Source organism: Perca fluviatilis, chromosome 17 (assembly GCF_010015445.1).
Source record: "Perca fluviatilis chromosome 17, GENO_Pfluv_1.0, whole genome shotgun sequence".
Taxonomy (NCBI): domain Eukaryota; kingdom Metazoa; phylum Chordata; class Actinopteri; order Perciformes; family Percidae; genus Perca; species Perca fluviatilis.
In genome coordinates, this window is record NC_053128.1 from 4,575,928 (window position 1) to 4,593,297 (window position 17,370).

General features: G+C 40.1%; 1 protein-coding gene across 1 annotated transcript in view; it reads right to left on the bottom strand.

Annotated features, from left to right (window-relative positions):
- fam102ab (family with sequence similarity 102 member Ab) overlaps window positions 1-17,370 on the bottom strand; it is a 35,876-nt gene that overhangs the window by 12,571 nt on the left and 5,935 nt on the right. The window contains exons 3-4 of the mRNA XM_039780729.1: window positions 1,804-1,924; window positions 1,528-1,557 (exon numbers count right to left, since the gene is read on the bottom strand). Coding sequence (XP_039636663.1) covers window positions 1,528-1,557; window positions 1,804-1,924 — 151 coding nt within the window. The remainder of the gene's footprint in view (window positions 1-1,527; window positions 1,558-1,803; window positions 1,925-17,370) is intronic.

The following is a 17,370-nucleotide window of genomic DNA, read 5'->3' on the forward strand; positions in this document are numbered from 1 at the left end:
TGGGTCCGTTAGCCCCTGCGCTAAGCTATTCAGCTGATAACGCTACTCTAGCTAACTCTCCCAATGTTAGACCCAGGTGAAAAAAGCTTCTGGGGGGGTGTTTGGCTCAAGGTCATGGTGCAAAGGACCCTAGGGTGAATTACGCCGAACCATCACTTTAAGAGCTTTCTTAAATTGTACAAGTGTTAGCTTTGGAAATCCTGATGGGAACCAAACTGAAGTGGAGATGTTCGAATATTAGCAAAAATATGGGTAAATATCACGACAAAACAGAACCGTTTCCTTCTTCTTCACTGACTCAGTATGTAAAGTCCCTGACACACCAACCCTGACAGATCTCCAACAGGGGGTCCTCAGAGTCATTGCAGGGGGACCTCCAAATTATTGTAAATGTTTGAGTCTTTAAAATAAAATTAAAATGCCTTAATGTAATTCCAACATATTATTAGCAAATATAAATTCCCACTGATGATAAGCTTACTGGCCTATCGGTAAGGTAGTCACTAAGATATCAGCCCACAGATACAATTAATCCTAGATTTACTGTGCCACATATGTAACATTAAAATAGGATTTATAAAATCATGCCAACAATTAATATTTTAATAGCTTATGAAAAAAGGGTATGTAAGAAGGCTTTAGGTTGCCCTGACAGTTATTGTAGGATCAGTTTAATATGAAACTTAATTTCATACAATATGTAGTAGGGGCTGCATCTGACTTTAAATTAAGTGGTCCTTGGCTGCAAAGTGCTGCGGGAAACCCTGTCCTCCCCCCTCTTGTGATTTGATGTTCTACCGTCACGTGACTCAGGGGCGCCGTGCAAACAAGCAGGCAAGCACCCAGGCCCTGCGGCGGCCAGCACCACACACACAAGCAGACAGAGACGGAGCAGAAGAATGGCAGAGAGGAAGAGGAGCGCTGTGTGGCTATATTTTCAGGCTAAAAATGAAACAACGCCAAGCTGTATAATTTGTAAAAAGGCTGTAAGATACAGTGGCAACAAAACAAATTTATACAAACGAACGAAAAGGTCATGAAAATGAATACAGCTTTAGCAATTTGATGATGCATCCACCTTAATTATTAAAAAGTATCGGTATTGAATCGGTATCAGCGATACTGGCCCTAAACAACTATTTAAGAAAAGAACTAATTAACATTAGTTCTGTCGCTGCCATGTTGTTTGTGTATCTCTATGGAAAATGCGCGGGGCGGGGGGGAGGGCTGAGCCCATTCGGAACTACGGGAGCCCAGAGGGGAGCGTCCGCAAATGTTAAAGAGAAAAACGATTTTCATTCAAACAAGTCGACGTAAACTACACATTTGAGTTAATCAATAAAATGTATTTATCACCCAGCCTTAATTATTATATACTGTATGAAGCAGGACTCTCTCAACTTTGAGTAAGAGTTCACAGGTCAAACAGTTTAGCTAAACTCGTCTGAGCTGGATTAAAAATGAGTTTTCATATCTTCTATCTGTATTTTAGTAGTTGCTGATTGCATCATCAGAAAATAATCTTACCTTTGAGAAGGCTTTTCCTCCTTTGAGCTCCTGGAGAGATAGAAAACAAAACTGTCAAAACTGTCAATGTCAGACTGCTAACACAGTCATATCCATAAACTTATTACATCACATTATAAGTGTGAACTGATATGTGAACTAGGACAGGTGCTGTGGGACAAACCAAGTATACGGTGCATTACTTTCATCATGCAGCCGAAACCTTCCTGTACTATTGGGTAATGTAGGGTAAAATGGCATCGCCTTTAATTGTGGCTGCTGGGAATTGTAGTTTACCTTACGTACAGAGACCCGGCAGATGCAGGGGTCCAACACTCCAGTGATTGGATTAGCAATCATTTTACACACGAAAGAGAACTTCTTCCTCCATCGAACACAGTTCTGCTGCACCTCCTCCCTACACACACACACACACACACACACACACACACACACACACACACAACACACATTAGACTGTCTGGGAGACAAATATCTGACAAACTATACAGTTTGACGAACATTTCATATGTAAACATTAAAAGCTGGAGTGTTTCTGCCTTTTCAGCACCAAATGTCGATTGGACATCTTTGAGTTGGAGTTATTTTAGCACTTAGTTACAGTACATACACAAGTTAAAAGGTAAACCTAATAAGATTCAATAAAGGATTAAAAAAGATATGAATCCGATAAGTGGATTCCATATTTGATTTGAATTCAATACAATAAAAAGCTATCAAACGCCGTCCTATGTTATTAGGTCTGACCTAGTAAGGTTGCCATCTTGACTTTTATGTGAAAGTGACTCTGGATGTAATTCAGATATGAGACTGACAATTTACTCAGAATCAAATTTACGTATGAGGTGCATGTCTGAAATAGGCTTTGCTTTACTGAACATAGATGCTTCCTGTAACTCTTCGGCTCCTTGTGCAAGGCAGTGAACCTAAAAGTGTTCTATGAATGTGAAGCAGAGTGAAGCCAGTCTGGAGCTAAGACTACTTTAGCTGGAGAAATAAAGGCTTAAAAAGAGTGTGGCAGTGTGCTCTTTATCTCTTCATTTGAGGAATCTAGGAAGTCACAGAGGGAAATAAGGACTCATGGGATTGATCCACTGTGTCCCTCCCTCAGTCTATAAACAGGCTTTTCTTACTGAACTAATGAATAAAGAGCAAAGGTAAGCTATAACAGTTTAGACCACAGCAGTGTCATCAGGGAACTTATACTAAAGCTGTCGGGGTTACTAACATTTTTCCACACTTTATTACCACAACACACACATGCCATCAGCATGCTTGGCTTGTCCCGACTTGACTGGTAAACTTAGACGTTATCTGTCCCCTGCCCGGCTCATGTCAGAGGAAACATTACATGAGAATCGCCCAGCTCTATACATGATCATACACATCTTCAGTTACACAACACTCATGTGCAGACTCAGCCTGCTGCATTGCTGATAACAGATAGTCCTACAGATAGTCCTACATACTTGTTGTTTGGAATGTGATGTCAAAATGCAAATCCACATACACACTGTCAGCGATACTACTGAATTTTTGAAAACTAAGCCTGTCAAAATGAATGTGAACATTTTTTGGATGCGTGTTCTGTGATTTAAGCCTCGGCCTGCTCTGAAGTTTGGGAAAGATGAGACGGTGGGACAGGACAGGAGCGGGTGGCTCGCAGAAACAAACCCTCTTGAGCACAAAATGGATAAAGAAAAAGGTCTTCTGAGTGGGAAGTTGAGTTTCAAAACCCTTCCAGATGAGTTCTCTCGACAAGAATAAAGTTATTTGCATGTACCGTCGATGTGAATTGAGTACGTAGAGTCTCAAAAACCACTTGAGCATTAAAAACTTAAAAAAACATCCCTTTTAAAGTACATTTAGAACAGATAAAAAATGTTATTAATTTGCGATCAATCACGAGTTAGGAGTTAGTTATGGACAATCATGCGACTACATAACATACCCTAATTTAAACTCTCATCATTATCTCAAAGTTTTAAATATATTTTGTTTCACAGATACAGGTATGCACAATTAGCAACCCAAAACTATTTTAAGAGCTTTAAAAGCAACACATTTAGGTTCTGCAGTGTCCCTGACCTATCAATAATGCTAGATTGGGGTGCCTGGTTAGCTCACCTGGTTGAGCGTACGCCCCCATGTACAGAGGCTCAGTCCTTGTCGCAGAGGCTGTGGGTTTGCATCCAACTGCGGCCCTTTGCTGCACGTCATCCCCCTCTCTCTCCCACTTAATTTATATTAATAGCATAGCGTAGTTTCTGTCTCCCCCATAAGGAATTCTAAATAATTCACAACATCCACATGATGCAAGCACCCCTCCCACCCCTCCTCCATGCAGTTGCTAGTAACCAATGAGGACACGGAGGATTAAAAAAACATGATGGACTCTTCAGAAGAGGTAACTATCTTCACTTGAGTTTCTGCGCAGGAAAGTTGCCAGACACAATCTTCTGAACATAAACTTATATTGAGAAATACAGAGAGAGTTTTGTGTGAGCTAGTCTTAATTAGCTTTGTATCAACTCATTTGGCAATGGCTTAAATGTAACGGACGTTTATTTATATAAAAAAAAGTTACGCACTAAAGCTTTAAAGCTGCATTAACGGTCTAGTGTAGATACTCAACTTGCTGAGCAATGATCAGCTGAACAGGCTGACTTGAAGTTTACAGCTCTTAAAACAACATGCCTGGGGGCTGCTAGCTGCCTTAGAGAGGCAGAAAATGGCCAAACAGGTTCTACCACTTCTTCAGCCAGACTTGCCTACCTTTACAAACACACCATTGTCCAGCAGGTAGATACAAGCAACGCTTTCTCTCACAATGAAGCTTTGGTCAAAGCCTCAAAGGGACTGTTCGTAAGGGTCAAGTCTGACTTAGTGACCAATACATGATTTTAAATGTCAGTAGACATTGTTAGCTGATTAAAAAAAATATGGTAATTACACAGAAATGAAGTAAACAACAGAAATGTGGAAGGATTAAGAATGGGGATGTCAGCATTCTTATGCCAAGGCCACAAAATGGTGGCAAGCGGGGTGAGATTGACGCAGCTGTACAGGTTGTTTTAAGTCGGCCTTAACTTCGACTTTGAAACACTTTGCTTCAATCCTCATTAATACAACTTTAACATGTGAAAACGTTTGGGAACCACAGGTTTAAGCTACACTCTCATTCATTTTGGAGCCAACGGTGAGCGATTTGAGTGGAGCGGGGAAAATGAACAGCTCGGTGAGTAACGAGCGGAAATTATCACCAAAAGAAAAACTATACCTACAACTTATTTAAATGCAGGTCAGTAGCCACCTGATATTAAAATGTGTCTCACATGCCCCTTCCAGATGAGGGCCACATCACTCACACATCCATAGGCACATGGCATACAGTGTGATACAGTGTTGTTTTTCATTACCGTTGGATGCATGAAACCGTAATAAAAATCAACACTGTATCAAAATTTTTTAGACTATTCAACCGCAAACCCAGGCCTCAAATGGCAGTCCACAAACCAATAGGTGACGTCACTGATGCTATGTCCATTATCTTTACAGTTTATGATCGCTACCAGCAGCAGTAACCTGTATATGAGACGTTTAAAGCCTGACAAGCCAGACCCACATCAAGATGTTGGGACTGGGAACTCACCATTGGCAGGGCTCAATCCGAGGGGCGGGATAAACGGTTGTCTTTCAAATTCCCTCTGCACTCATAGCCAACCAGAGCAACGCTAGTTGATAGATTAAACTTTTGCCGTATCTGGTCGGCAAAACTCTGAACACATCTTTTTTAAGAATGACTTCAGTGCTGTTCTTTGTTCTTTTCTCAAAGAAAAGCTTAACTCCAAGTTTTCCAGAGTCGCGGCTAAAGCCGATTCGAAAGACCGCTGTTCGCCAGCAGCAGCGGCAGCCATCTTCTTTGTTTTCAAGTAGCAGGGAATTCACCATAGACAGTATATAAGAATGGAACAACAGATCCCGTTGCTCTGGACGGAGACCAGTGAAGGATATTAGAAGCACTTTTCCGGTGAGCGCTAGCTTTACTGCGCAGCCTCCAACTGAGAGAGACAACGTAAATGTGACGTGAGCAACGTGTCTGAAAGTGTGAAGTCTTCTGGTAGCTGTGCCAAGAGAAATCTCAATCATTCCCAATCTTACAGAGACGGAGAGTGTAGGTATATGTAAGGAGATAACATAGGCACAGGCTAATTATTGCTAACTAAAATGCTAGTTAACATTAGTAATTAAACCTAAACAGCTCATGTAAGTCCAAACTGCCTGCGAGCTTCTTCTGTACTATACGGTAATTCCTCTACTATGTGACACAATCGTTAGCCTATTTTTACAAAAACGTCTGCTACGGAGCCATAATGTGAGATACAAGGTAATGGAGCCTTTTATACATTGTCGTGCTTATTTAGAAATAAACAATGGACAAATAGAGTCTTTAAACGCTTCAGATGTAAATTTATTCACTGTCAAGTGACATCAAAATTAATGCTAGACAGTGGAATGCTAACGGGAGGTGATCTCTTTGTAGCATCAAAATGGCGCCATAGGAGGTTCGAGTTCTGAAGCGAAGCTTACCCCCTTGGAATTCACGCGGAACCGTTGTAACTCTGCCGTCATTATGTTAAGCCCGCCCACCGACTCCATACAATATTTGATTGGCCCAGCTAGAGTTTGGTTTTTCCAGCTCGCAAGCAAACTGTTGCTGGACGACCCTGGCTGCAAATTACATTTGCTGCCGCTAGGGTGCGTCTAGATTTCTAGGCTAAGACATTTGGGGAACATCGGTAAATTGTAGCGTTTACAGATACTCTGCATGTGCAGGTCAAAGGTAGGGTTACACAATATTGACAAAATGTGATATTGCGATATCGCTTATGAATATTGCGATATCAACATTCATTTTGATATTTTTAAACATATGTAAAATTACAAAAGTTACGGGAAAACACATCAAAATAGAAAGTTTTCTTACAACAAAAGGTTTATTTCAACTGACAGTCATATTGGACTGGTCCAACATTAATAAATAAATAAGGACCATGTCTACAGAACAGGATATGTTTTACTGGTTGGACAGTATAAAATAAATAAATAAGGACCATGTCTACAGAACAGGACATGTTTTACTGGTTGGACAGTATCAAATAAATAAATAAATAAATAAGGACCATGTCTACAGAACAGGACATGTTTTACTGGTTGGACAGTATAAAATATATAAATAAGGACCATGTCTACAGAACAGGACATGTTTTACTGGTTGGACAGTATAAAATATATAAATAAGTACCATGTCTACAGAACAGGACATGTTTTACTGGTTGGACAGTATAAAATATATAAATAAGTACCATGTCTACAGAACAGGACATGTTTTACTGGTTGGACAGTATCAAATAAATAAATAAATAAGGACCATGTCTACAGAACAGGACATGTTTTACTGGTTGGACAGTATAAAATATATAAATAAGTACCATGTCTACAGAACAGGACATGTTTTACTGGTTGGACAGTATCAAATAAATAAATAAAGAGAACAGGACAACAGGACAACTTTTCTTTCGCTTCTCTGATTCGTTCCATTTTGTTGTCTCTATTTCTTTACTTACACTGGGCTGGGCTGACGTGCACTAACATGTGCACGTGGCACGGTAACTGGCCAATGAAACATGATCATTATAGCGTTTCAAGAGGGCTCTAAATCAGACACAACTAAGATACACAGCCAACGGATTGGACGCATCGCTCCACAAAATATTGCATACTTATAATATTGCGCAACGTGATATCGCGATAACGATATTGAGTCGATATATCATGCACCCCTAGTCAACGGTCATCATCACTTACTTTGTAAATGAAAAATATGATTTATAGTTTAGTTTTGCTACATATAAGTCAGTCCAATGTATTCATTTATTTTATACCATAAATATTTTTCAATACACAATACAACTAATTATTACTAAGTTCCACCATTGATCAGAGTGTAATGACGTGAATGTTGGGGTTTCTCCAATTGCCGCTGCCCACCTTCTCTATCACCCATCAATCAGCTGATTAACTTCCTCAATACAATACATGTATTTGTTGTGGTTGGTGCCACCCGTTTTAATGCATGGGCTTAGCAGCACGGGCTACATGCCGATGAACGGCACACCACTGTGTGTGTGTGTGTGTGTGTGTGTGTGTGTGTGTGTGTGTGTGTGTGTGTGTGTGTGTGTGTGTGTGTGTGTGTGTGTTTCTTCAGTTCCTAAGTTAAGTGATACGCTAAAGTGACGGTTTAGAGGTAAAATGGCATGATGAGCTCAGAGTTCAAGAGTAACAAAGTCTTATGTCTGGAATGAAGCTGTCCCTGAGCCAGGTGGTGCGGGACCAAGTGCTACAGTACAGTCTGCCGGACGGCAGCAGACTGGGGTGGTTTGCGTCTTTGATAATCTGTATGGCTTTCTTCCTGCACAGCTGTATGGGCAGGATTGTCTCAAACATATCCTTACCTTTTCATGTGATATACTACTTCAGTACACAACAACAAATAATACTGGGCCCCATCATTTAATATCTATTTTCAATTTATAGAAACTAGGGCAAAATGTTGATTACTGTTTTTAAAAGCCCAATATGGTCCCCAATATTGGATCGTCCTCAAAAGATTTTCTTTCACCACAACTCAAAGATATTCAGTTGTAAAGAAGTAAATCAACTCTCTTTCCATCTGCGTGCATCCGTGTTCCAGAAATGCTTGTTACTAACTTATCTCTGGGGCGCCAATTCCCCAGAGTCCTTATGTTTTCTCGCCTCGCAGTTTTCCTTGGAATGGTGTGGCACCTAAATCATGGTTGCAGCTGCCGTGGTCTTGGTCGACACCCTGCTGTGCCCTACTACGCTCCGCAACGCCCCGCTACGCTAGGCCCTGAACTGCTGCAACTATTATTTCTAGTCATAGTTCCACTATCTTTACTGTTACTATAACTGCCATGGTTCATCATTCCAACTGCTATAATTATTATGAATCATATTTCTCTATATCTGTTTGTAAGAGCCTGGATCTATCCGAGGTTTCTGCCACTGTTGTGGAAATTGTTGGGTCTTTGTAAATTTTGGAGTGTGGTCTAGACCTACTCTATCTGTAAAGTGTCTTGAGATAACTCTTGTTATGATTTGATACTATAAATAAAATGTAACTGAACTGAATTCACCATGCACGGACCAGCCATATACTATAGGTTGACCTAGTCTTGTTTTTTTCTGGTGAAAGAATCTAAGGAATAAGACAGAGTTGCAAATGAGCCAGATGGACACACACACGCACAAAATACATAAAAACCTCTTCCTAACCATTACTTTTTTAATCATTCAAGACAATATGGCAGCTATTGCTTGTATGTCCTTTGGTTGCCATATGTGTGTGTGTGTGTGTGTGTGTGTGTGTGTGTGTGTGTGTGTGTGTGTGTGTGTGTGTGTGTGTGTGTGTGTGTGTGTGTGTGTGTGTGTGTGTGTGGTCAACTAGTAGAGTATGATGTATAGGTTATTTTGTACCAATGCATTGGCTTTAGTTAGCAGGTGTACATCTTAAGCCCAGTTCAGACCAAAGATTCGCGACGAGACAAAACCATTTTAGAACGTTGCAGGGAAAAGTTGCAGCAGTCTGAACCGGCCCGTTTCAGCTCAACTCAAACTGGCTGATGGTGTTGCTGCAAAACCTGTCACCTGTTTCAACAGCCAACAGAAAGCGATGTCAGCTTGTAAAGTCAGCTACAAACTATAGAAATAAAATTATCCATTATAAACTGTCATCTGGTATAAATGGCAGAGTTTTAGACGGAGGCTCAACAAGCGCCCGCGAGCACGGTAATGTGGTCCAGCGAGTTAAAGAGTGACTGAAGAGAGCAAGCGGCGATAGAACAAAGCATGAATTACATAAATAAACCATTGTTTTCACCGATTAATCACTAGAAATGCAACTGTAGGAAGCACTACTTAGTATCACTATATTTGAGTTTCAAACATAATGAACACACAGATGGACAAAAGAGAAACAAATTATGTTTGTGTGGTTTGAGAATCTTTCTCAAACACAACAAGAGAAGAGAGCTGTGTGACCATTGAGATCTACTGTAAGTGATGTGAATCCACTGACTACAGCTGCAGATTAATGTTTTTAAAGCCACCTGTCAAGCCTACAGTATATGACACATTTTGGGTGTGAAGGTTAACAGGGTATGCATGACGGCAAAGTTCACTCTTTTACTGATTTACACAGTTCTGAAAACAGAAACAATCCAAAGATAAAAGTTTGTAACTCACATATGTTATCTCCTTCTAATTTCAATTCATTTCTTGTTTTATAGGACATGTGATTTATAACAATAATCAAGATAAGTAACAACATTTGATCCAACATATTAAACTTGCTGTTTTAAGTTCCTTTTTCCACATGGCTGTGAAAGTTGACTTCTGTTATTACTGATAATAGCAGACAAGGTAAAGCCTGATTTATGGATCTGAATTGAACCTACCCTGTAGGTACTTACGTAGGTACCTACGTAGGTTCTTACATTGGTACGTGTATATGGACCCTACGCTGTACCCTACACTGTAGCCTGACGTGCAACTCCCCAGAAATCTAACTACCAACTAAGACGGGGTACACCCTGACCAAGTCACCAGACTATTACAGGGCTAACACAAGTCCCTTTTATACAGTCTGTTCAAGGCAGGAATTTTGCGCCGTTATTCTGACTCACCGTTAAAAGGTACAGACACGGAATAGGTGGAAAGAGTTGTTCTGCTGTTAAGCCAGCAGCAAGAGGGAGTAACAAAGTGGGATCAACGCCTGTAAATCGTTGTAAGTTTCATGTTAGTTTTTGTGCAGTCCACATAGTTTAATGGTCATCGGGATTTCAAAAACTTCTGTGGATAATTGTATTAAGGCCCTGAATTTCATCCACCCACCAGATACAGAGACAGAAAACATTTTTAATCCCCAAGGGGCAATTCATTTTTACAACATGCATTCATTCAGGTTACCGAAAATTTGCCAAACAAATATGTCACTCATCTGGCGATAGCAATGTGCTTTCTTAAGATGTGACAAGAGTATGTCAATTAAACGATGAGTTGTTACAATTAACTAATTTAGAGGCTAAAAGCTAGCTTGATTGCTATTGCTAGGAGGCTAATTGGAGAGGGCGCAGAGAGAGAGGTCTGTTACGGTCTTTATATTAAATATCTCGGTATAGGATATTAGTTTAATAACGTTAGTTTATTTTGTAATGTGTAGGTATGTAGAGATCTTTTAAAAGACATGTTATTGTTGGAATAAATACAGTATGCCTACACAATGTTGTTATGTATATCTTGTTGTACGTTTGCCATTTTATGGCCATAATGTGGAAAAATAGTTATTCCAATCGTTCAAACCTGTGTTTTTTAGAAGGAACATTCAAACATAATTTTTATGTTTGCTTTTATATGTGTATTGGATTGATCAGATGAGATGAAAAATTAAAGGAGCCTTGTGTGTGCCTTTCACAGTTTGCTTGTTTTCCTCGCTCTCGTTTTCAAGCCTGAACAGCCAATCAGCGTCAGCCGGAAAAAGGCCCAACTAGGACCGACACCAGACGGTCGGCTTGGTGTGTCACGGCCTTAAATTGAGGAGTTAACTGTTTGGTTTGAGCCTTGCTTTTAACCTGTGTAGAGTTTGCTGTTTTTTTCCCATAGCGGGGTGTGTAGCCGAAAGACTGTTCTTTTTTGGTCAATGTTTGTTCATGTGTGGTGTGTTTCATTTCCTCTGTCTCCAAATTAAACCATTTCCCCTATAAAAATAAAATACAAAAATAAGCAGTAAACAGTAAAACGTAAGTAAACTGACAGATTGATTGACAGTATAGGAAATATTGATATTGCACAGTTTAGCAAAATGTCTACTAAGCATAATATGACCGGATTGTAACCATAGAGGATATCTTTGTATTATATTCAAAGTCTGATCTTCAAAAAAGTGTAAACACACCTGACACTGAATAGTGAAAGCAGAAAAACCACATTATTTACAGTCAAAGCAGACAGGAGACTCTGGGCAGACGCACTGGTTAGAGACCAGCACATCCAACTGCTTACACTTCCCTTTTCTAGAGCAATACTGCAACTAGAAACTTCTGAACCTTTCTCGAGTTCTCCTCAATTCAGCCAAACCAAACCACTGAGCAAAGCTGCCCACCACAGTTAGCTACAGTATAGGAGAGAGTACAGTACAGCAAATGTCAAATAGGCAAACAAACCATGCTGCAGAAAGAACATCAGCTAAGGTAAATTTTAACGTTGTCTGGCTAAACAGATGTATATGCTGGGATAAAGCCTGACATCCGTCCCTCACCTGTCCGCTATCTATTTTGCATGGCACCGACACTACATCTGGGGCCCAGGACGGTTGTGATTGGTTTTAAGAAATGCAAACAAGCCAGAACGTTTCCCCCTACCCCCCTATCCCAGAATAGATAAGTGGTTTAGCCAAATCATACACCAGTGCTGACACAGCGCTGTGGAGACTAATGTAAACAAGATTAGGTGGAAAGCTAGTATATGGCTGAACCCTGTATGGTCAATGTGCTAAATGGTGGCCAAATTGTTACACGGAGATTCAGTGGTACTGTATATTGTATAAACTTTATTTCAGACCCAGGGGGATCCATATCACAATAAAAAACACAGAGTATAACATAAAATACAAAACCTTCCACAATGTTCAGTGTCTGACATACAGACATGTTCGCCAATGGTTCCACAATCTGGAAGAAAATCTAACAGAACTGCGTACAGGGTTAGCCAAAACAGTGATCAAGTCATTTTCTGACTCAGATACCCTACAAATAAATCTATACATCAGGTTACGTAAAACAGCAGAGCAGGTAGGTACCCCGACACTGACAAACTGACTGGCTTGCACTGGAGCTTCTTGGAGCTCTCAGCAGCAGCCTCATGCTGTTATTATAAACCACTATGAGTTTTCTAATGCTGCCTTGCTTATAACAACACCACAGGTAGGCAGTATACAAAGGTGTACAATACACTCTGAAGAGTGAGATCTTCACAGATACAGAGCACATGCTAAACTTACGACACAGCATGTTCGCTTGAGCATACAGCTTGTGACGCTGCCTATAGATCTTATCATCAGACGGGTCATTTGAATAATATGGCCCGAATATGTAATCTCACTGCACACCTGTGTAGTGCCAGACAGATAGAAGTCAGGGAAGGTTGACTGTCTCTCTTCTCTACTTCTAATAATCATGATCTTAGTCTTTTTGGCATTGTGTTTTATATCAAAATCAGCACCATACTGTGTGCATATTCTCAAAAGCTGTTGGAGACCAGCACTTTATGGGCTAAATATGACCAAATCATCTGCGTACATAAGGTGATTAATTAGTGAGTCACCAACTGTCGCATCTCTTCCCAATGTCAAGTTTCTTTGTTTAGTTGGTTTCATGTTTCTGTTGGTTTTCTCATTTCCTGTTTTATTTTGAAGTCTGTCTTTTCTCCCTAGTCTTGTCTGGTTTTACTGTTTGGTTTTCTCGCCCTTGTGATTGTCTGATGTGTTTCACCGGTTCCCCAGCCCTAGTGTCACCTGTCCCTCGTTTCCTCATTACCCTGTGTATTTAGTCTCTGTGTTTCCTTTGTGTCTTGTGGGATCATTACGTTCTGTCTGTGTGAGGTTCCGGTTTTCTGTGCTGTTTGGTTGTGCCTGCTCGTTCCTGTCTTTCTGGCCTGCGTGTTTTTTTGGTACCGCTTGTTTTTTTTTTTGTTTTTCCTAATAAACTCTGTTTTCTGAACTGCATTTGGGTCCAAGCCTTGCTACTTACCTTCGTGACACCAACCCTACAACCTGTACCACATACATTTAAAATCAAAGACAAATTCATATACATATTAAAAAGAAAAGGAGACAGAATTCCGCCCTGGTGGACACCATTGGTCACTTGGAAGGGGACAGATGTAACATTCCCCCATCTCACTCTCATTGTCTGATGTGAGTACCAATAAACCAAGATTCTTATTAAAAAACCAGGGACCCCACTTTTAGACAATTTAAAAAATAATTTCTCATGATTAACACGATTGAATGATTTAGAAGCATCAATGAAGCACATTAACATTGTGGAATTTTGCCTATTATATTTATCTTAAATCTCCTTTAGTGCAAAAATACATAAATCAGTGCCATGCTTTCTTTTAAAACCAAATTGGTTATCAGTAGACTGGATGTACCTCTCAAGTCTACACAATAGAAATGTCTCCAGCACTTTGGACATAACACTGGCCAGAGCTATTGGCCTGTAATTATCTGAGCTGTTCAGCTTCCCCACTTTATCTTTAATAACTGGTACTAGCACAACAGAGAGCATAGAATCAGGTAACGTTCCATGAACAAAACAACTGTGTAGCACATAGCTACCAGAGGGCACAGTTTCTTACTGGCAAGTTTAAGATGTTCAGCTGTAATACTATCCAGACCACAGGCCTTATTATCTCTTAACTTCAATATTGTGTAAGTGACGACAACATCAACATTAAATTCTACATTATCCACTACAAACAGATAACTTTTTACACAGTTTAACAGTTCATAATATTGTTTCCGCCATAACTGTGAAATTTCATGAGGACCACTCACACCATCTATATTAGACTTTACTAATTATTCATAGTTTTTATTTCTTTCCAGAAGTCATTAACATAATTTTTTGCAGTTTCCATGCCAGTGAATCTGACCTTATACTGTTTTAATTTCTTTTAATATAGCAAAGTGCATATTTAAATCTAGCATTTCTTATTTTCAAACAAGGGGCCATGCCTGCTTTTGCCTGACTCAGCCCATTTTTTAAAAGCATTTCGGGCATCTGCATGGAGCTCTTCTACATGATCTTTCCAACCTGGCTTAGCATTGCACACTTTTGTCCTATGTTTAAACAGAGGCCTGCTCGAGATACCAAGATACTCCACAATAGCCTCATAAAAGGGAACATAAATCCTTACAGTGTTTTACATTCTCACAGTTCATATCCGACACAATATGGCATCTTTTGGGACCTTAATATTACCCAACAAAGCATCAGAATGACTGAAATATTCATTAAGATCTTTCTTAGACAATTTTGACCAATTTATTTTCCCTACATCTATGCCATTATCCACAGGCAACAACACTGGTAAATTGCCTGTGTTCAACACTATGAGAAAAGGTATATGGTCCATAGTAGCCAGATCATAACCAATCTTCATCATATCGATGGAGTCATGGGCATCCACTGTACAAAGGCAGTGGTCCAGCCGGGAAGTAGAGTGCCAGGCCTTGCTGATATTAAGTATAGCTATCATTCGGCAATAGTAGATCAAATCAATCCACCGTCTGAACAAAACTGCATTAAATGATTACCAAATAAAGAGTTGGCATCAGCATTCATGTCACCAACGACATAGATGCAGGTAGAAGAATTGTCCTGAATAAAAGACATGATAAATGCCAATTTACTGAGGTACTCATCCTCATTTTGTATGCACTCATATGGCGTATAGACATTCAATATTATTATGTTCTTATCATTACAACACAGCTCAAGCCCAATAGCCCAGTCAACTCCCAATCTTATAAGTTATAACATTAACATATTTTTTATTCCGTGGCTACGCTGATGAACACAAGCTTGATTAATTATTGTAATATTACAGGCCCGTTCATTACACTAAATGTGTGTTCCTGGGGAGAAAACCTCATTCTACAGCAGGGCCTGACTGGGATAATAATTCAGGCTGGAAATCTAACAGCAGTCCAGGCCATTACCCACACATTCACAACAGCCAACGTATAGCTTACTGTAACTTCTGTTTACTCTTACGATGGCCATTCTCATCTTTAGCAGGACATTTTTAACAGTGAGGCCAAGTTTCAAAAAAATTGATTCACTATAATTAAATGGCAACTTTGGGGACCAACATCATCACACGTGAATGCAATTGGGTTCATTGAATCTACAAGAGTCTCAGCTTTCCAGTCATACCCAATTTATGCAACTCCAGGGACCCCAGTATGCAGTAATATTCGAATACACCATTTTTAAAAGAAAAAGCGCATTTAAGTCCCGCCCCCACCGGAGAGGAAAACAGCTTGCCACTCTCCATTGATTTGTATTGCGTGAAGGTGCCTCCTCGTCAATTTTTTCTGCTAGCAAACAGAAAAATACCCAAAAGCAGCTGTGTGGTGATTTTCACTACCAACAATGCAAAGAACACATAACTTAATTTTTCATAAGCTGCCGACCCGAAAAACTGAGCTTTTATGAAGACAAAAGTGGATGCAGGCGTGAGTAATCAGCAGGAAGATTGGGGAGATTGGGGGTCCTAACACTAAACTAACAATATACCTAACAATATGTGTTATGTGTTAGCCTAATTCACAGAAATATAGTTAGCCTAAAATAGAAATTTGGATATTTGAATCGGTAACAAAATGCTTGCTGCAAAAGTTATGTTGGGCATGTCGATTCATAACGTCTGTATCAGCTTATGTCATCATAAAAGCCCAGTTTTTAGGTTCGACAGCTTATAAAAACTTAAGTCATGGGTTCTTTACATTGTTGATGGTGTATCCAACCACACAGCAACTTTTAGGCATTTTTCTGTTGTTTGCTAGCAGACGGAATGGACGATGAGCGGAAAGTCGTTTTCCCCTCCGGTGGGCGTAGCTTTCCGAGTATGACACAATGCGCTCTGTCTGTGGGTGAAAATAAAAAAATGCATGGTTTTTGCCCTAAACTGCATGCGATTAGCATAAAGTAGGCATGTCTGTAAAGGGGAGACACGTGGGTACCCATAGAATCAATTTTTTCATTCAGATATCTTGAGGTGAGAGGTCAAGGAACCCTTTGGTCTTGCCTAATGGAGTGTTATTTAGCCCATTTCCTGACAAGCTAGCGTGACATGATTGGTAGCAATGGATTCTTAGCTTGTCTAGTTTTATATGATAGCCTGGTAAAGACAGTAATGTTGGCCGAAATCGACAGCGGCCCTGCGGGTCTCTAGGGGTTAACACCGGTCTGACACTCAAGGCCAATCAGCTGGCAACGATAGTTCCCCCCATGTTCCTGTTGGCCAGTCCGGGCCTGTTTTACAGGGACTTCAGTCTAATAGGATTGTGGAGAGTTAGATGAGAATATCGGCACCACTTTCATGTCTGTATGCAAAATATGAAGCTATATGGAGCTGGTGATTAGCTTAGTTTAGCATAAAAGACTGGAAATAAGGGGAAACAGCTAGTTGTCCAAAGCTCTTCACTGTTTGACTGGCAATATTGCAGTGATTACAAGACTCTACAACTGGCCTGGCCAAGAAATACTTTCAGCAAAACTCCCCATACATTTTTTTACCTTTGGACGGTGCCAGGCAAGCAGTTTCCCTTGCTTTCAGTCTTTATGCTAGGCTATAATTGTCTGCTGTTTTTAGCAAACAGACATGAATGTGGCACTATTCTTTTCATCTAACTCTTGGAAAGTAAGCGAATAAGCATGTTTCCCAAAGCATTTTCAAAGTAATTATCAATCCCAGGCACTATTTATTAACTCAGTCATTAGTATTAACCCTGTTTGAAAGAAACCCTTTTGTTACAGCAGCACAATAAAAGCTTCACCTCCTTCAGCATGTTGATGTGTGCGGCCTGATGGTGGCTTGGAAGCCACCATCAGGCGTAAAAGTGTGTAAAAGAAAATATACAGTCAGGTGTTAGATATGAATCAACAGGCAAATAAAAGATAAAGAAGGTCAGTT